The 20,529-nt window shown below is 43.4% G+C and overlaps 1 protein-coding gene across 5 annotated transcripts in view; it reads left to right on the top strand.

Annotated features, from left to right (window-relative positions):
- The window catches only part of VPS13B (vacuolar protein sorting 13 homolog B), a gene marked incomplete at both ends in the record, with an annotated part of 778,321 nt that overhangs the window by 741,819 nt on the left and 15,973 nt on the right, over positions 1 to 20,529 (top strand). For all 5 annotated transcript variants that reach the window (XM_079722541.1, XM_079722545.1, XM_079722542.1 and 2 more), the window contains 2 exons: positions 11,689 to 11,807; positions 15,738 to 16,543. In XM_079722541.1, coding sequence (XP_079578667.1) covers positions 11,689 to 11,807; positions 15,738 to 16,543 — 925 coding nt within the window. The remainder of the gene's footprint in view (positions 1 to 11,688; positions 11,808 to 15,737; positions 16,544 to 20,529) is intronic.

Below are 20,529 nucleotides of genomic sequence, written 5' to 3' on the forward strand. Positions count from 1 at the left end.
GTCTAGGGAATTCTTTACAATAGGCATTCTGCCTGCCAAACCTTATTTTGGGGATTCCTGTTCACTCTAAATTTCCTCAAACCTTTGTAGTCAGGGACACTTCAAAGCTGAGAGGAGGCACTGTTTCCAACACCCTTATCATCCCTGGTCCGAGGACCCAGCAAAGTCTCATGTTCCCATTAATCTTTGAGGAGCTGTGTGCCATATGTCCCGCAGACCACGGTTTACTTCCTATTCTGGAGGAAGATTTGTTTCAGGCCCTCACTGGCATCTCCTCAGTAACACACCAGGGCATATAAATCACTGGGGAGCTTGGGGAGCTGCGTCCTCTGATGAAAGGAAGCAGCCCTTCTGTAGGAGGGAGCTTGTCTTCCAGGAGCCTTTCCTCAGCCCTGGGTCACAGGCACGTGATGTGAATTTCAAAGCTGACCTAAAAAAAGCAGAATTAAAACACCATAAAATCTCCATTTATGCCCCAAGGAAGAAAACTCCTTTAGCTTTTGTCCATCATAGAGATGCCCCTGCCTTGGTCATGTAAATAAGACCGTGTCATGTTGTATAATTTTGATGTGGAATATGAGAGGAATATGCAGACAGTAACTTTATGGTAACACAAAGAAGTATTCTTTGGATCAAGAGTTAACTAGAAGACCTGAGTGCGTGTCGGCCACAAAATTCTGATTGGGGTGGGTTTTCTGGGGCTGTGTCCCTGGCTCACACCTGGTTAGAAGACCTCTCAGCCAGAGGCCCCGCAGTGGCAACTGGTGCTCTTATCCCGAATGACAGTGGGTGGGAGCCTGACTTCAGGGAGGAAAAATCTTTAGATTCTCAATAAGTAAGTGAAAGCATGAAAAATAAGCTTATCTTGATCATTTTAAGTCATAATTTTGATCCTATCAGGGAAATACTTTAGAATCCTGTCACAGTGTATGGGATTTCAATTGCTGATGGTTCAAAACCTTATTTTCGTCAAAGTTAGGCAACCTTCTTTGGAAAAATTGAAAACAAAAAAAGGTACACAGAAAACCTAGTAGTTACCTTTTCACTAATACAGACATTGAGAAACATTGCTTCAGTCGTTCAATCCACAGGACTTCGTGAGATTAAATATGCGCCAGACATTATAACCTGGTGCTGGGACTACATAAAATACAGTGAACAAAAGTGGAACACAGCCCTTTCCCTCAAGGAGACCGTGTGTGGAGGAGATAGATGATAAGCAAGTAATCCCATGGGTCGTTGTGCTGTTGGGAACTCTGGTAACAGCTCTGCAGGAGAGGCAGGTACAGGTGTGCTGTTACACGGCAGACTAATTTGAGAGGCCAAGGAGTGTGTCAATGGGTAAGAGACCTGGCATCTATGCCTTAAAGGAGGAACAGGCATTAAGTATTAGACAAGAGGATGGGAGATTTTTCTTGGCTGAAAGAACAATGTGCTCAAAGCTTTGGTGCTCAGAGAGGGAGCATCGACCTTTCAGGGATCTAAATGCCAGTGTGGCCCTAGTGCCAGATGAAGGAAAAGGGGGTGAGAGAGGAGGCTAGTGAGGCAGTTCAAGGCCAAACCTGGCAAGATGCTGTAGCTCCAATCAAGGATTTGGGTTTTTATCTTAAAAGCCACGGGAAGTGTTTGAATTGTTTATGAAAAGCAATTTCTGAGCCAAAGGAGAACGAGCAGTTTGAACCCCAAAAGGCAAATTAAAATTATCTCTTTGCAGGTGAATTCTCTTCTACAGAGATCCACTAAATTCTCATGATCTTTGACTCTTTTTTTTTTTAATTTATTTTATTTTTGGCTGTGTTGGGTCCTCATTGCTGTGCGCGGGGTTTCTCTAGTTGTGGCGAACAGGGGCTACTCTTCATTGCAGTGCGCGGGCTTCTCATTGTGGTGGCTTCTCTTGTTGTGAAGCATGAATTCTAGGCACGTGTGCTTCAGTAGTTGTGGCACACAGGCTCAGTAGTTGTGGCTCACGGGCTCTAGAGCACAGGCTCAGTAGTTGTGGCGCACGGGCTTAGTTGCTCCTCGGCATGTGAGATCTTCCCAGACCAGGGCTCGAACCCGCGTCCCCTGCATTGGCAGGCGGATTCTTAACCACTGCACCACCAGGGAAGTCCTCATGATCTTTGACTCTTAACAGAAGTGTTTAGTGGGGTCAGCATCATTGCTGTTTTCTTCTCCTATAAGCTCTGTACCATTTACAAAGTGCTTTCACATCCAGTCTCTGTTCTTTCATTCATTTATTCAACCAACTTTTATTGAGGACCTATCAAGGGCCAAACCCTTTGCCCTGAATAATGTATAATTCCCACCTTCAAGGCACCTGCATAGCTAAATAAATGCAGTCGAGTGTAGTAAGCCCTAAGATAGAAGCTTTGATCACTGCAAAAACTCTAAGATAGTCGGGGCAGTAATTTTGATGTTTATGTTACTGATGAGAGGATTGAGGCTTAAAAAGTAATCCACTAGGTGGTTTATAATTAAGCAGCATCAGGCTGGAACCTGGGTCTGCTCACATGTGGCCCAGTCTCGTTTTTCCTATACCAAGCTAAGAGCACTGTCTGTCCTTTGGATTCCTGCCCTGGCTACAAACATTTCCACCTGAAAGTCAATGAAAGCACAGGTTAGAAGAGGTTTTCTAATTTCCCCTTTTACCTAGAGCAAGAGTCCCTTCCATGACATCCCACCCTAGAAGATTCCCAGTGTCATAGTCATGGCTTATTCCAGCAGTGACTGTGAGAAAATTTCTGCTTATATCAAGCTGAAAACTATCCCTCTGTAGGATCCATTCATCCATCCTTGTTTAACCTGCTGAGGCATCACAGAGTATTTACTTCCCCTTTAATAGAGCAACACTACAATCATTTGAAGGCAGCTTCAACATCTTCTCTAACTGTTCCCTTATCCAGGCCAAACGTTTCTGGTTCCTTGAATCATTCCTTCAGCAAGTGTGATTTCCAGACCCATCACCACAGTTACCCTAGCCCGAACACACTAGTGTGTTATGTTCCCTTTTAAAAATCTGGCAGCCAGAATTTCACATACTATTCCAAATGTGGTCTAACCAGCTATTACCTCCCTATGCTTCCATTAATAAATTAAAAGATTGAGTTAACTTTTTATTAACGAGTTCAGACTGTTTGTTATTATTGAACTCGTGGTCAGCCACATCCCCCAGATCTTTATCATATGACTTGCTGTACAGTTGACTTTTTTAACCCAATGATAGGACTTAACATTTACCCCCGGTAAATTAAATCTTGTTGCTATTGGCCTAATCCACTTGTTGAAATCACTTTAAAAAAATTGTGATGCTGTCATCCAACATATTTAAGTATCCGTAGTAGCTTTATGTCATCTATAGATGTGGTGAGCATGCATTCTACATGTTCATCCAAGTCATTAATAAATATGTTGAACAGGACAAGTCCAAGGTCAACATGCTGCAGTGAATCACCAGACACTTCCCTAATGCGTGGGTTCAATCAGCCACTAACACACCAAACTGTACTGTCATCTAGCCCACATTTCTTAAATAAGAAAATGTGTCTAAAAGCACTTTTAAACTATACTGTATAAGATATTTCTTATCTTGCTTGCAAGAATATCGTGAGACACTTTGGTAAATGCCTTGATGAGCCAGAACTCAAATGTGTAATCCGTCCATTTGGTGCAGATCAGACAGGGGTAACCCTGAGCACTAATGCTTAAAGGGCATGTAGTCATTTTCAGAGAGATCATTAGCATCCATCCCAAAATGTTTACATAGAGAAGAAGTTGTCGACCCAAGTGAGAATCTGCCTTATAAAATGTGTAGTGCAGATGTTTTGGCTTCTTGCTTACTTCAGTCGCCTCCCTCACCCCCCCGCCCATATCAGGGCCAGAAGAGATATCAGCAAGTTGACACCCAATTGCAACATCTGCCAAGTATCTTGGTTGAGAGTCTCCTGTGTGTTTACAGTTTGTTCTGGTTGAGTCACCATTGCTTCCCAAGATACTCGGGAGTAGGGATTTCCCTAAAATATTTTTCAGTAAGTATACAGAAGGAAGAATTACACCCAGAATATCTGTTATTTTCTTCTCATCCTTATCCAGTCGTTCCTACCTTGGAAATTTTCCCCCCTTCTTTTCCTCTCTGGGAGATCTAATTCATCTCCGAGCTTCAGCTACCATCTGTGTCACCCAGTCACTCCCAGGTACCTGTCTCAGGCCCCCACATCCCTCCCGAACTCCAGCTCTGTGTTTCTGGCCACCCACCAGACATCTCTGCCTGAAAGACCTGCAGTCACCTCAAACCAGCGTCATCATCTGAAACCAAAGGGATCATTTTCCATCCCCCGAGCCAGCTTCTCCTAGAGTCTCTGCTTCAGTTAATATCACCACCGTTTTTCCAGTATAAAAACCTTAAATAATATTGATATAAAGTTGTATTGAATGCCTGCTTTTTGTCAAGCACTTTACACAAACACTGTCATTAGTCTGCATCGCATCTCTTACAGGTAGATGGTACCTGAAGCTCAGAGAGGTTAACTTGCGCAGGGCAAGTGGACCTGGGATTCGATCCAGGACTGTCTAGCTTCCAAGCCTGTCTTTTTCTGCAGCGTCCCAGTACCTTCCTTTCCCTCTCTTCCCCCGTTCTTCCAGTAAGTCACGAAGTTCTGGCAGAAATTCCACAGAAGTGTCTCTGTATCTGCCCCTTCTCTCTGTGACCAGGGTCTGCTTCAGGCCTTTTATTCATCATCTCTCTCCCAGATTTGAACAATAGCCCCTTAAAGGGTCCCTCTGTTGTCAGCCTTCCTACCCGCAAATCTGTCTCCACAGCTACCACCAGACTGATTACTAAAACACAGAGTCCAGTGCAGAAAAGCCGCTTCAGTCCACCGGACTGCTTAAGACAAACCACTACCTGCAACCAAGCAGGCTACATCTTACTGCCTTATTCCCTCTGCAGGTTAGCATTCAATCCCGTAGCATACGGGGAAATCTCTTCTTCCCTTCAGATCTAAATCTTGAAGTCTTCCATACTATGATTTTCCTTCCTAAGATATTCTTTTACAAACTCTCTGATCTGGGGATATAAGTATATTTTATATTTTTTCCTTCCCAAAATAGAGGGTGAAATGTTTTACAGATTTTTGCCAAAAGTCAGCAGAACAAATGCAATGCCCGATTACCATATCTTCAGATCAATTTGTGGAGGCTGAGACATCCCACAATCTGTCATAGACAAGCTGGAGACCCAGGAAAGCCATGGTGTAAATTCCAGTCCAAGGGCAGGAGAAGATGAAATGAAATGGTCCAACTCAAACAGTGAGGCAGGAAAAAAGGGGCAGATTCTTTCTTCCTCCACATTTTGTTCTATTCAGGCCCTCAGTGGATTGGATGATGTTCACCCACACTGGGGAGGGCAGTCTGCTGAATCCACCGATTCAAATGCTTATCTCCTCTGGAAACGCTCTCACCAACACATCCAGAAATCATGTTTTAATCTGGGCACCGAATGGCCAGAGTCAAGTTGACACAAAATTAACTATCAGAAAGGAACTGCAAATGTGAGGTGGGAGCAAAATGAATCAGGTAAAAAGAAAGACAATTGAAGAGGGATGAAGTCCAGCAAGTGTACTATGATGGGAATTGAGCCCAGTTACGGAAAGAATTAGTACAAATTGGCGGAGGGGGTGGCTTAAGGACTTGTAATAACAGGGATACCCATTATGTAACTGAGCTGCAGTGCTGGGATGCTTTGTAACTGCCTCTTGATTATCCCTGGATTATTCCATATAGTCTATCAGGATAAAAAAGAGAGAAAGAATGGGAGAGAAAGGAAGAGAGGTAGACTTCCAAGAATACTTTCAGTTATCTCCTAGGTGTCACCTTGTAACTTAATTACTCAGTAAAATTAAACTGGTGTAATTTTTAAAAATATTGTTTGTTGGATAAAAATATAGTAAATAATCATTTTAATAAAGATAACTGAATATGTAGAAAAGCACAAGTTACGTTACACTGTTCCTTATTTGTAATTGTAGTAAAAGATAATGTACTAACTGGGAGGCAGGACCTAGGCCTCAGTGGTTTTCTTACAGCCACAGTGTGTAAGAGAAAGTCTTACTGATCTAAGTGCTCTAACACAGACACAAATGACAGAACACGGAGTATTCCCCAAATGTTTTGTGGTTAAAGCAGCAAGTCTCTTACTGTATGTTGCCTATAGCCTTCCACACACATACCCGTACTACCAATGTGAAGTGAAGAAAGTAAAAAATAACTAAATGACAGCATCGATCAGGACTGACTAGCTTATTCTGTAATAATAAACAACTCAAAAAAAAAATCCCCTTGGCTTTTTATTAAAAAAATCAGTCTCTTAATACATTCTTCCCCTCCCCACCCCAGAGCAGTTCTCCTCCCCAAGATTCTAACCAGTCACCACATCCCACTGGAATTCAGTACTTCTGAGTGATGCCCTCTTAGCCTGGATGTGGCTCCTTCTCATCTGGAGATGTATGGACTCATCGGCTCCCCCCTCCCCGCCAAAACACAGGATCTGGATAACAGTAATAACTCCTCCAAGCTGGAAAGAGGGAGAATGAGACACATGCACAGCCTCTCACCCATAACAATTCTGAAAATTTTCTGAGCACATATTGTGTGGGGTTTTACTCCTTGGAAACAAGGAATAGTCTTCAAGCCCTGTCTCTGCTCATGGAAGAGCTCTTTTTTACCATTGTTCTTCCGGTCCCTGGATCTACCCTCAGAGATCCTCCTCGGCCAACATCTGAAGTTGTATTGAGTCTCGAATAATCAATCACAGACTCTTTTAGTCTAGTTCATGAGTTTATTAGGCAGTAGTAATTTCTCAGAAACTCAGTAGACTGCTTATCTGTTTGATTCCAGAGAATTCCATGTGCTAATAACCACATCCTTGGTCCTTTTAAAGACATATTTCTGTACTATCTTGCTTCCTTACCTCTGTTTGGATTTAGGAGAGCTTCTGTGGCAAAGTTAAACTATTCATCTAAAATTTTTTTCTGAGTCACTTTAACAATTAAGAAGTTTTAACAGTGAGTTCTGATGGCTGTACATAGCCCTAAGTCTGAGTATTAATCTGCCTTCATGTTCAAAGATTAAGTTTTATCTCTTACTGTTTGGGGTTAAAAGCATTACTGACTTTGCAAAGCCCTGAATTTCTGGAACCTCTTTATTCTCTTGAATTTCTATTTGCAAACTGGCCAGTTCTTTCCTGAGCTCATCGCTTCTTCATAGTGAAACACATTGCCAGACACAGCCAGCAGCAGCCAACACTCACTACTTATGTTTTGTTTTCAAACCTCATCTTATAGAGCTACAAATCTATTAGGTTTATAATCTACCACCCAAGTAATCTCAGACAGGTTTTACTAAGTGTCTTGCCACTTTGTAACATGAATTCCCATTCTTGTAGCTTTCAATATCAATTCCTACTGCCTACCATTAAGCCAAGGACTCAGATTTTAGGTTTTTGCTGGAACCCTATTTCTATTACCAATATCTCTACCCATTAGTATAGGCTACATTATACTGCCTATCACAGTCCTGTTTACTTCTTGCTCATGCTATATCCCAGGGTTTGTCATCAGGGGCTCTGTTCTACATGGTCACTCAGGGACCCAGGTTGACAGAGGCCCCATCATCTTCTGTCTGGCTCATTTTAGCACACCACCCCCAAACCTAGAGGCTTGCAACAACTGTGATTCAGAGGGTTTGGTTGGGTGATTTTTCTGCGTGAGCCTGGGATCACTCATGCAGCTGCATTCAGGTAGAGGGTTGGCTACGGATGAGCTCAGCTGGGAAGTCTGGGCAGCTCTCTTACCACGTGGTCTTTCCTCCATAGGGAGGCTAAACCAGACTTTCTCACATGGTTGGCAAGAGGGCAAACCCCAAAAAGCAAGCTTTATCATGCTGCTTCTTGAAGAAAATGGACACAAAACTGTTGCCCTCATGAACTTATACAGAGACCATGATGGTTAACACCCTGAGAGGGAGAAACATTTTATACATCTCTGCCTTGGAACTTTTAGCTCCTATCTTATTATTTGTGTACTTGGCTTTTTCACCACCCAGGCTGGGAGCAACTTGAGGGCATGATTTCTTCTCAGTGCCTATCGCAGTGAGGAGCTCCTTGTAGGCTCACCTTAAATATCCAATAATTGATTGAATGATTAAATGATCAAACCATTAGACCAAAACAAGAATTTATTTTAATTTCTGGGGGACCTGGCACTAATTCCTCTGGCACTTGGGTTCCCAACTCTCTAATCCCTAGAGCTCACATTGCACAAAATGCTTGGTGTTGCAGGTTATTTCCCTACATGTAAAAGGAGACAAGACTAGGCTACAAGAATTAAGGTCTGTGTTTCTTCCGTTCTAGTGATGACTAAAAGGGACACCCAGCAATATTTCTGTCCAGGGTCCAGGTTTTTGGCTGGAAGACGTACCTTAAAGGTTTAGGTTAATTTGCTTACTTTCAGAGTTCCCTGGGCAGTTAACAGAAACCGTCAGCTTGCCTTATCCTTATTATCTTAGGAAGTACACGTATCCTCACTTCAAAATGCCTGCCGATTGCTTTGAGAATGAGCAGAACAATAATGCTTTGAGGATGAGCAGAACAATAAGTATTTTCCTCCTCTGATCCCCTCCTTCCCTCCTTTGAGGGGTAGTAGTTCTGGTTTCTAACACTCTGCTAAAACCCTGGGGTATGCCCTGAAGTTATGGACAGTCCTTGAGAGGAAGGAATATACATGGGAGCACAGGACCTTAAAAAGGTTTGTGTCAAATGAATAATCCCATGTCTGTAAGCCTGGAAGGAAGCAGTTGACTTACTTTACATGTCATACAAAATAATAGCTTTTATAAATGTGACTGTCTCTCAAAGAATATCTGTTTGTTTTAGATTCGTGAGCTGAGCCATTTTTTAGGTTGGCTGCGTTCCACATTTTATCATAGTCAAGTTCAGTTTTCATCTTGGAACAAAAAAGGGCAAATTCAGAATACAGAGTCTTTTGAAACAGATATTTTTGCAAAACAGTCCATTTGGGAAATATATCCATAGAGAATACAAACTGACTCCACTCCTGCCCTCAAGAAGTTGAGAATCTAGTGATTGAGTCTATGGTATAAACCAGTGACTGTAATGCAAGCAATAAGATTTGTGATCAAACAGAAGTATGGTTAAAGTGTTTTAGGAATGTAGGAGTAGGTATCAATCTGAGGAAAGGAATGGAAAAATTAGAGAATACCTTCCTGGAATAAGGTGTCCTTACCCTATATGTGCAAAAATACATAGAATTTGGAAAGGATTTGCATGGGGGGACAGTGCGTTGTCCACACAGAGGGTGCTGAGGGGCATTCAGGGACCTAACTAAGCTAGAGCAGTGGCCATAGAATGAAAAAGAAGGCTAGGGCAGGAGTCGGCAGAGCAGAAGATGAAAGTAGGGAGGAGGCAGAGGTGACCTCCAGGTGCCCTGGATGCTGAGGACGCTGAGGATGTATGAAGGAGGAGCCGTTGTACAAGAAAAAGCCCAGTAACCTTGAAGTCACTTCCAAGGGTGAGAATCACAGACTCCTGTGGTTCTGTGTACACTCTTTCTGGTACCTCTTCATTTGGTCAAAATTAGAACACATTCATTACATGCCAGGCAGACACCTAGCTTTGTTCCTTCATCCAGGAATTTTCTGTCTTTCTTCTTTTATTTGCGGTTCTAACAATAATAAAGGGCCTAGAATTGGACTGAATTGATATTGCAAATCATCAGTATCAACATTCCCAAACGCAAGGAGGTTCTTGCCCTTACCCTCAGGTAATGCTGGCAGTGAACATGACTCCTCGGAGTTGTTTTTCAAATAGTTCTGATTTCAAATATTTATCCATTTAAGCAACGTTGGTATCTAATTCTGAAAGGACATCTGTTCTGCTGGCCTGGCACCTGGCTTCTGAGATAGAACTTTTTTGCAGGGGGGAATAGAACTTTTTTTTAAGTCTTAGTCCACCTTCTCATGGAAGAAAAATTAATTTTTACTCCAAGCAAATCAAGTTATCTGACATTCTTGTTATAAGTTATGTGAGGGACCTTGAGGGGACTATAGCATGTCTTGTTGGTGGGTTTTCAGGTATGTTTTTGTGTCCCCAGCGTAAAAGGTTATCATTATGGTAGTAAGTCAAAACGCAAGAGCCTGAAAGTTTTTTGCACATTGCATTTCAATTTCTGTGTTTTAGGGGTTTTTTTTCCCACAGAGATTCGTACGCACACATAAAGCTGGCCCGTGGCTGGGCTCCAGCCCATACAGAGTTATTTGTCAATTCCAGAGAAGTAGAGAATGAAGACACTCATGCCCTGTCATCCATCTTTTTTTTTTTTCTATGAACCTTACAGCTGGCTATTGAAAAATCTGGATTTGATTCTTTTTTTTTTCATTTCAAGTCAGTTGAATAGCCTGTACACATGGATATAAAGAAATATAACCAGGAAGTGTTTGTGGTATTGAATCAGAACTTAAGACATTTGAAGCCTCTAAGAGTTTTATAGTGTCTGGCCTTACATTTAGGTCTTTAATCCATTTTGAGTTTATTTTTGTGTATGGTGTTTTAGGGAGTGTTCTAATTTCATTCTTTTACATGTAGCTGTCCAGTTTTCCCAGCACCACTTATTGAAGAGGTTGTCGTTTCTCCATTGTATATTCTTGCCTCTGTTGTCATAGATTAGGTGACCATAGGTGCGTGGGTTTATCTCTGGGCTTTCTGTCCTGTTCCATTGATCTATATTTCTGTTTTTGTGCCAGTACCATACTGACTTGATTACTGTAGATTTGTAGTATAGTCTGAAGTCAGGGAGCCTGATTCCTCCAGCTCCGTTTTTCTTTCTCAAGATTGCTTTGGCTATTCGGGGTCTTTTGTGTTTCCATACAAATTGTAAAATTTTTTGTTCTGTGAAAAAATGCCATTGGTAATTTGATAGGGATTGCATAAACATAGGCAGAACACTCTTTGACATAAATCGCAGCAAGATCTTTTTTGACCCACCTCCTAGAGTAATGAAAATAAAAACAAAAATAAGCAAATGGGACCTAATGAAACTTAAAAGCTTTTGCACAGCAAAGGAAACCATAAACAAGATGAAAAGACAACCCTCAGAATGGGTCATTTGTAGAGACGTGGATGGACCTAGAATCTGTCATACAGAGTGAAGTAAGTCAGAAAGAAAAAAACAAATATCGTATATTAACACATATATGTGGAATCTAGAAAAATGGTATAAATGATCTTATTGGCAAAGCAGAAACAGAGACACAGACATAGATAACAAATATATGGACACCAAGGGGGGAAAGAGGGGGGTGGGATGGATTGGGAGATGGGGATTGACATACATACACTATTGATACTATGTATAAAATGGGTAGCTAATGAGAACGTACTATATATAGCACAGGGAACTCTAATCAATGCTCTGAGGTGACTTAAATGGGAAGGAAATCCAAAAAATAGGGGATATATGTATACATATGGCTGATTCACTTTGCCGTACAGTAGAAACTAACACAACGTTGTAAAGCAACTATACTCCACTAAAAATTTTTTTTAAAAAGGACATTTGAAGCCATTTCAATAGTGTTTCTTATTGCTTTTCAATCTGATTTTGAGTATTCTTTTTGCAGGTTGTGTTCCTGACTGGCTTTGGCTGTGTGTATGTGGACACTGTCCATCAGTGTGGCACAATCTTCATCACTGTGGCCCCAGAAGGAAAAGCTGGACCTATTTTAACTAATACCAACAGGTAGGCTTAATCAGTATCTCAGTATCAGCAGGGTATGTTTCCCATTATAAAGTTGTAAACCTACTATTTGCCATTCTTTGTCATACAAATATATACATTAAAACTTTTGGTTAATTATTGTATAATCCATAAGGGTATGGTTATTAGCATTAAATTACACCCATAATAAGAAGCAATATATCATCTTCCATGGGTACCCCTTCCAGTTCTTCTGTGGTGAGTTTAACAAGCTGATTTACAAACTAAGACATGCATCTTAGAATTATACATTATCATTGTCATGAAATACAAATTAATACTTCTCTATCCACATGACCACCTAGTAATTAGTAATTAGACTTAGCTACAGCAAAAATAAAGTCACCTCTTAGAGCCACATTTTCCCCTGTTCGACCTGAGTGTTGCCATCAGGTTTTACAAATATGAATCAGAGTTATTATCCTTAATTTAAAGGAACTCATATAATTCAGTAGGAATAATATGAAGATAGTCCCTCCTTCCAAAAATGAAACAAGGGCAAAAGACATGAACAGAAAATTCTAGGAAGAGGAAACACAAGTAATCAAAGAAATGCAAATTTAAATAAGATATTACTTACTGAATTAACAATGATGTTCCATCCTATACAGTCCTAGTAAATGTGTAAATTGTTACTATTTTCTGGAAAGCACTTTAGCAATATGTATCAAGAGCTTTAAAATCCCTGTGGCTTGGAAATTCCACTTTTAACAGTTTTAAGAGCTTGAGATAAGCAATAATTAGAGAAGTAGGAAAAGGTATGCAGAGAGATTTTATCACATTGCTAATTATAATGGCAAAATATTCAGTGTACAAACCCCGTCAGCAGAGGAATAGATGATACATAAATGTACCATAAATGGTATATCCACAGAAAAGAGACTTATAGGATTTTAGTGGAAGAGAAAAATACATATGATGACTCTTAAATAAAGCAAACAGAATATAAAATTGAACATATAAATATCCTAGTTATGTGCACATACAAGTACATATATGCACACACATTCTCACACATACGCAAGGAAAACATTCCTAGAAATAACACTGAAAAGAAAAGAATCAAAATTGTTAATAGATGTGTGGTTATAAGTGATTATTTTAAAACTTTCTGTATTTTAATTTTCTACAAGAAGAGTGTACTTTATAATCAGAAAATTTTTAATTTTTTAAATTTTTATTTAAAATATGAAATAGTAATATCAACTTTTATACATTTGTTTAAGCTCCTTTTTTAAATTTCCTTGCTTTTCATATATGGTTAAGAACTCATTAATTTGGACCTTGCCAAATTATCATTAATTTGAATTTATAATATTTCAAACAGGTTGGGTAGACTGTTTCCTTTGCCCAGAAGTGATTGTAAAAAAAAAATTAATAGTGTAACAGAACTGGAGACTAAATTTTGACTTGCATAACCCAAAATTTCAAGCCCACACGACAATTTCAGGAACGTTTTATCTAGGGCATTAGTAGGGCATTGTTGATGACAGTAGCAACAATCCATACATTCAGTGGTAGAAATAGGAAAGGAACAAGTATTTGCTTGTATTTCCTTAATTCATTTGTTCAGCAAATATTTTTCAAGTGCTTACTGGACGCCGGTGCTATTGTAGGGATGAGGATACACCAGTGACCTAAAAGCCCAAAATCCCTGCTCCCGAGGAGATCACATTCTCATAGGTGGGGAAAGGGAGGACAGAGAATAAACAGAATAAAAAAGGAAATGTTATGGTTCAGTAGAAAGATGGCATTCTGCAGGGATAAAAACAGAGCCTGGGACGGACTAGTAGTACCTGGGCACAGGGACAGAGCAAGTGTAGTTTGGAAAACTTGGTGTAGGTAAGCCTCACCGAGAAGTTAACATTTGAGCCACTTGAAAGCAGCGAGGGGGGTAGTAATGTGATCATCTGGGGTGAGCTTTCCGGACAAAGCGCACAGCCAGTTCAAAGGTCGGAAGCAGTGTGCCTGGCGTATTGGAGGAGCAGGGGACAGGCCAGTGCAGGCCAAGTGTAGAGGGTGAACAGGAAGGCACTAGTGCCTGGGGTCAGGGAGGGAAGGGCTAGAAGGGAGGGGACACGTCGTGTAGGGCTTCGTTTTAATTCTGAGTGAAACCAGGAAGTCCTTGGAGCGTTTTGAGCAGAGAAGTTACATGATGTGACCTAAATTTTTAGAAGACCATTGGCAGCTTTATTTTTTTAAGTTTACTGAAGTATAGTTGATTTACAGTGTTACAGTGTTACAATGTTAATTTCTTCTGTACAGCAAAGTGACTCAGTTATACACATCTATATTCTTTTTCATAGTCTTTTACATTATGGTTTGTCACAGAATATTGAATATAGTTCCCTGTGCTTTTGCAGTAGACTATAGAGAAGCACAGGAGGAAGCAGGGAGACTGGTCAGGAGACTATTCACAGTTATTCACACTAGAGGTTGTGATGGCTTAGGCTACGCTGTCAGGGGAATTGGTACGAAATGGTCAGATTTGGGATGTATTTTAAGGAAAAGCCAATGGGATTTCCCTGAGGCATTGGATAAGGGTTGAAAATAGAGGCATCAAGGAGGACTCCAAAATTTTTGGTCTGAGCTGCTGGTAGGATGTGGTTGTCATGAACTAAGATGAGAACGACTGCATGTGGGACTGGGGGTGAGATCAGGAGTTTGACTACAGACGTGACCGCTCGAGATGTCTTTTGAGACCTGTAAGTCACTACTTTGTGGATGGGCAGTTAGAAATACAAGGTCAGAGTTCACAGGGAGTTCTAGGCTGAATATGTGACTTTGGAAGTCATCAGCATATAGATGCACATCAAATCATAGGCCTGGATGAAGATATCCAAGGGGAGGGAGTGGAGATGGGAAGAGAAGAGGACCAAGGGCTCAACCTTGGGCACCTTAACTTTAAGAGGACGATATCCCATAGGTGATGAGTGACCAGACGTACAAGAGCTGAGAGCAGACATGCAAAGAAAGTTTTTCCAGAAGGAGGAAGTTATTGACCCCGTCAAATGCCATTGTAGGGTGAATGAGTCACAAACTCAATGCCCATCATTTGATTTAGCCACATGGAAGTCCCTTGGGGGCCTTGACGAGACTTGCTTTGGTAGACTAGTGGGCACAAAGGCCTGCCTGGAGCACGGTTAAGAGAAAATGGAAAGTGAGGAATAGCAGACAAGGTGTATATATGCTTTGGAGTTTTTATGTAAAGAGGATCAGGAAAATGAGTAATAGCTAGAGGGGGAGATAGAGTTACAGGAGGGATTTTTTAAGACAAGAGAAATAAGAGCATGTTTATAAGCTGCTAGTGGTGAAGAAAAAACGATATAGGAAAGGGGTGAATTTCTGGAGAGATGACCTTGACGGGAGTGAGAGCCCAGTGGTTTAGCGCACGTTAGAGGGGTCGGCGGAGACGGGAGCGTGGGCAGCTCAGCTCTAAGCGTGACGAGGGGGGCGGAGCCTGAGACGCTGGTAGCTGGGCCGTCATGGGGCGGCTTCACGGTGAGTTTCCTCCTGCTTGCTGTACTTTCCCAGTGTAAGGCATCTTGGTTATTTTATTGTGACTTTCTGCTTTGTGATGATCATGACAGAGAATCAGTGCACAAAGAACTAGAGGAATTTGAGAGTAAAAAATCTGGTGTTGGTAAGGGAAACATGATACATACAGCAACACGACAAGAACTTGTAATAGTCCCTTTGGGAACATTTCCCAATACTGTTGGAGTATGACCGGCTCTGTCCAGACACGATGTACTGAAAGTTGAGTTCTTATTTGTTTCTTGTGAGAATCTGATGGGACATCAGGAGGTGTTTAATAAGGCACTATCATTAAAAACTAAGACATTAAGGAAGAAAGGGAGGGAGGAAAAGAAAAGCAGGGGAGGCTCATGTTCTTTTCCCTTTCTCCTGTAGAACTCTGGAGAAGCTTGTGACATTTAAAATGTCCATCACTCAGTTGAGCCTGGCGGTGCTCGATGACCTCACCCGCCACAGAGTGTCATCTGAGCTCCTGAGACTCACACTGGACAATGTTTTTCTCCAAATAGCCCCGGTGGCTGGTCACGTCCCTGAGGAAGAGACGGCCACCGCCCTCTTTCACCTTTACTGTGTGGAGGTCTGCTGTAGGGACCTGCAGTTGGACAACCAGCTATATAACAAGTCCAGTTTCCACTTTGCTGTCTTGGTCTGCCAGGGGGAGAAAACAGAATCTATTCAGTGTTCCAAGATGCAGAGTCTCCTTACGTCTAGCAAAGATTTGGAAGAATACAAGAAAAACTGTTTCATCAAACTTTGCCTCACCTTAACTGAGGGCAGGAGCTTCTTATCTGATATTAACGAGTTCAGTTTTGAATTGAAACCTGCCCGCTTATATGTGGAAGATACATTTGTCTACTACATCAAAACTTTGTTTGAGACCTACCTTCCTAGCAGCAACCCGGCCGGTCACCCCACGGTCTTCGCAGGTGGGAAACAGGTGTTGCCCGTGCAGGTCAGGCAGCATGCCAGGGCCTTGGTGCATGCTGTGAAGTTACGGAAGCTGGTGATACAGCCGGTGAATCTCCTCGTCAGCATCCATGCTTCCCTCAAGCTGTACATAGCCTCCGACCACACCCCGCTCTCCTTCTCAGTGTTTGAAAGAGGCCCCATCTTCACCACGGCCAGGCAGCTTGTCCACGCCCTGGCCATGCACTACGCTGCGGGGGCTCTCTTCAGAGCAGGTGAGGACACAGCCCAGGGGCCACAATGAGCTGGAGCGTGAGCAGAAAGGAAAGGCTTTGGGGTGGACTTACTGACTTCAAGACATAGGGAAGCAGCTTGGTGGGAGGTGAAGAGCACAGCCTTTGCAGTTAGATAGTAATGGATTTGAATCCAGACTCTGCCACTGCTGGCTGTGAGGCCTTGGGCAAGTTATTGAACCTCCCATGTCTCAGTTTCCTCATCCATAAAATGGGTTTTAAGATTTTTGACAGGAAAAAGTGAAAGTATGTAAAGTACCCTGAATTTTGGTTGGCACTTAATGAACACTCAAGCAGTAGTAGCTGTTATATTTGCTGTTATATAACAGAATTTTAATCCCATTTAGCAAACGCTTTTTCCGCTCCTTGCAGGCACAAGGCTCTATGTTAGGGCACTAGTGCGGCCAGAAAAACCAGCCCAGGCCCTCAGGTCCTGGGCCTAAAAGAAATCCAGTTCTGGGCTGTTAGCTTTCTTCATTACAGTCCATGAATAGCTCCAGGTGAGAATTCAGAGGATCTGTGTGCTCACCAGAGGCATGAAGAGCCTTCTATCTACCCAGCACATCCCTGCCTGTCTAGACAGATGGCAAAGAGACAGCTGTAGGCACCTCAGCCTCTCCAAAGACCTGAGCCCGGGGCGGAGGGAGTCCGCAGGGGGTGCTTTGAATATGTGTACAAAATGTTGTATGGGGAGCACTGTGCACTGAAGCTTGCTTTAGAGACCAAGTTGTCTCCTGATACCCTATGGTAATTGGCTTCAGAACACGCCTTCTTGACCTAAGTTCACTCTAAAGTGGTTTCAGTCTGATAATCTGGCTCCTCGCGTTCCCATGCATTCAAGCAACCGACACCAAACAACCAGAGTGGGTCTTGCAGCCCCTTCTGGTAAAGAGCATGGAGGTCTTCCTTTCTGAAAGTATCAAAGGAGAGACCTTGGTAATGTTGTACTTGGTGGGTGCGTTCCCATATAAGGTAACGTTGTAGCAGTGACTGACCCACGTAGTTGCCCTACTGGTAAGATTACATTTTCTCCATAACAGAATTCATAGAGTTAGAGTGCTACCCAGAACTCTCAACTGAAAAGGGCAAGATCAGGGAAGGTCCCTGCCCGGGAACTGTTGTTTTGATAGCTTGTACAACAATGAAGAAAATATTTCCCTCTTGCGAAGATATTATTTAAATATGAGCAGCTACGACTTCAAATTTAATAGACGGGTATATTAAAAACCTACTCTTTCAGGCAGTTTTTGTTTTTAACCTGAGAAGCATGCCTGTAGGTTACTGAGCTCTGCTCTGGAGCCTGGGAAGGAATAAGCTTCCCGTCCGTCTGGTCATCACAGTAGGCTGAGGTGTGGGGAGCACCCATCAGAGTAATGAGCTGGCAGAGAGACTCCAACTGTGACCACCAAGGAACCACGTCCCTGCAGCCTATGTGCTAACAATGATCTCTCTGTTTTGTTTTTCATGAGCTTTCACAAGAACATTCTGTTTGGATTTTTTGTAATCCACCTAAAAGTTCTCTAAGCTGTTGTCTCAATCTCATTATATGCTGAGACAAGAAATTCTGAAATAGAGGGCCAAGTTTTTAGGCCTGCTGGGAATTCTGTCACAAAAGGCCTGCAGAGAATCTGAAGATTATCTGGAGCAAAGCAGTGATTTTTGAAAGAGTTGGAAATGGGAAGATGGTAGGAGGTTACCCCTGGGTAGAAGCATCTTAAAGAGAATGTACTGGCATTCTAGTAGAGGAAAGGAAAGGTCTGGCCTGGGAGTGGACAAGTTGCCTCTGCATCTCACATGGGTCAGTATTCACCCATTGGACTTGATAAAAAGGTTCCTCATTGGGATGACTGAAATACCCTGACCTCATTTCTAGGGAAGGACTTGTAGAGGTTTTAACAGTAATTAGAAATGAGTGACAACTGACCCTATTTGAAGAAAAGAATGTGGGCTCTGTCATTTCCTGGGGTCCCCCTCTACCTCCAAGGCTCAGTTCAGTGGGAAGCCAGACAGGCACTTGTTTTCAACAAAAGTCTCGAAACAAGTAAGAAAAAGATACATGTGCTTTTGGAGGGAAATAATTAAAGAAGGAATGCCCTCAGATGCTTTGGTCCTTTTCTGGCCATCTCAGAGGCCACTGAGAAGTAGCTCTGGTCCACACATAGCCTTCCCATCAGCAGTGAACCTAAGCCAGGAGAGTCTCCCTCACCGTCCCGTAGCCGGGGTGAGGGCTAGAAGGTGTGGCTGGGTGCTTTCCACACACCCTGTGCCCCGCTGCCCTGGCCTGAGTGGGCCCATTGTAGAGTGAGTAGTCTTTGCTTGGCAGTGGCTACGCACCTTTCTTTATCTCTCCATGGAACTTTAGGAGAGAAGGGGAATTAAGATGTTTCTAGTCCAATCTTCTGCCTCCAGGCGAACCTTACAACTCTGCCAAGCTAAAGGAAATTTGTTGTTTCTTCACCTCCAGAGAAGGCCCTCCGAGGAAGACTATTCCACAGCCTTCCACGGTACCCTGCCTACTACTCAGCGCAGCCTGGGCTCCCAGGAAGAGGGAGGGTGGGCTCTGGAGCGAGGTAATCCTGGCTTGAAACCCTCCCACGTGTCTAGACGGCGGGGAGACTGTGAGAACTGACTCAACCTCTGAGCCGCAGTTTCCTCCTTGTCCTGCCTTTGAGATGGTGGAGACGGGGCGACACCGCATCGGAGCAGGCTCTGTCCCCTGCAGTCCCTGAACCCAGGGAGAGGCTCAGTCCTTGGCTAATCTGAATTTACACGGAGGCAGGTACTAGGACTTGAAGAGTTGCTGTGAGAACATAGGGAGTTGAATGCCTGGCGCCCATAGGCGCTTCCATTTATGATCTTCATCTTCTGGAAGTTACTCCCTCTTTTAACCTAAAGCCTAGTGTTGTCTTCTAATGTTCCAGAGAAGAGAGGTGGGCTCAAGATTTAAGAACGTCCCTCTCTACAAGGGCTGGGCCTGGGAACCCTTCAGGGCTCTGGCTTGGCTCTTGCACCCACACCTTCCCTGGGACTGATGACTTGACTGGGGGTCTCTGTCACAGGCCTGGCCTCCAAAACCCTGCTGGGGGGGGGGCAGGATCGGCTCCCACATGGGTCCTGTCCCCGTGGCCTCCCCGTTAAAGCGCTCGCAGCCCTGGGCTGGAGAGGCCACGGTGTCCCCGGGGGAAGCTGTCTGTTGGGCGTCCTCCTCTCCGGAGCCCCCGGCCCTTGCCTGCACCTCCCGTCCTCCGGGCGAGAGCCCTGAGCCCCCCACCCGGGGAGGAAGGCGAAGGGGAGCTGCTCCAGCCTCCACGCCACAGCCCGTTCCCACGGGGCCGAGCGCTCGGCAGTCAGGCCGCCGCTGAGCGGGCGGCTCCTGGCAAGCCCCAGCTCAAGTAGGAAACCAGATCCAAAGCTCCCCTCCTGGGACATTCGCAGGGAACACACCCCTCTCGCTAACCTAATCAGCATGTCCCTGTCACCAGAGTTTACACAACTGAAGCTGGGCTTGAAGGGGAAACATTTCTCTGGCTCCAGCTCCACTCCAAAGGGAAGCGCTCAGCTTGGTAGGATGGGGAAAGATTAAAAATAACTTCCTCCATCCCCGTCAGAACTGTGCATCCCCTCTGCAACACCCCATTTAGCATCTGGCCTCCTCCCCTGACCCGGCATCTCCTCCTCATCCTGGTGCCTCCGCTGCCCAAGGAGGTTTTAAGGATAACTTCCCAGCCTGCGAACACCTGCAGCCCCAGGGACTGCCTTTCCTCTGGGGCGGGAGCATCGTCCCCTGCACACGGGTCCCTTTTAGCAGGAATACGGGAGGCTCGGGCAGGGAAGTCATATTAAAGCTATTTGTGAGGCCGCCAAAAGGATCACTTTGATTTATAAAGTATGAAAGTTTGCCATTTATGAATTCACAGTGAATGAGTTATTTCCCATATTTTGCTCCAAAGGAGCTTATTACATTCTCC

This window comes from Hyperoodon ampullatus (genome assembly GCF_949752795.1).
Source record: "Hyperoodon ampullatus genome assembly, chromosome: 17".
In the NCBI taxonomy this organism is placed as follows: domain Eukaryota; kingdom Metazoa; phylum Chordata; class Mammalia; order Artiodactyla; family Ziphiidae; genus Hyperoodon; species Hyperoodon ampullatus.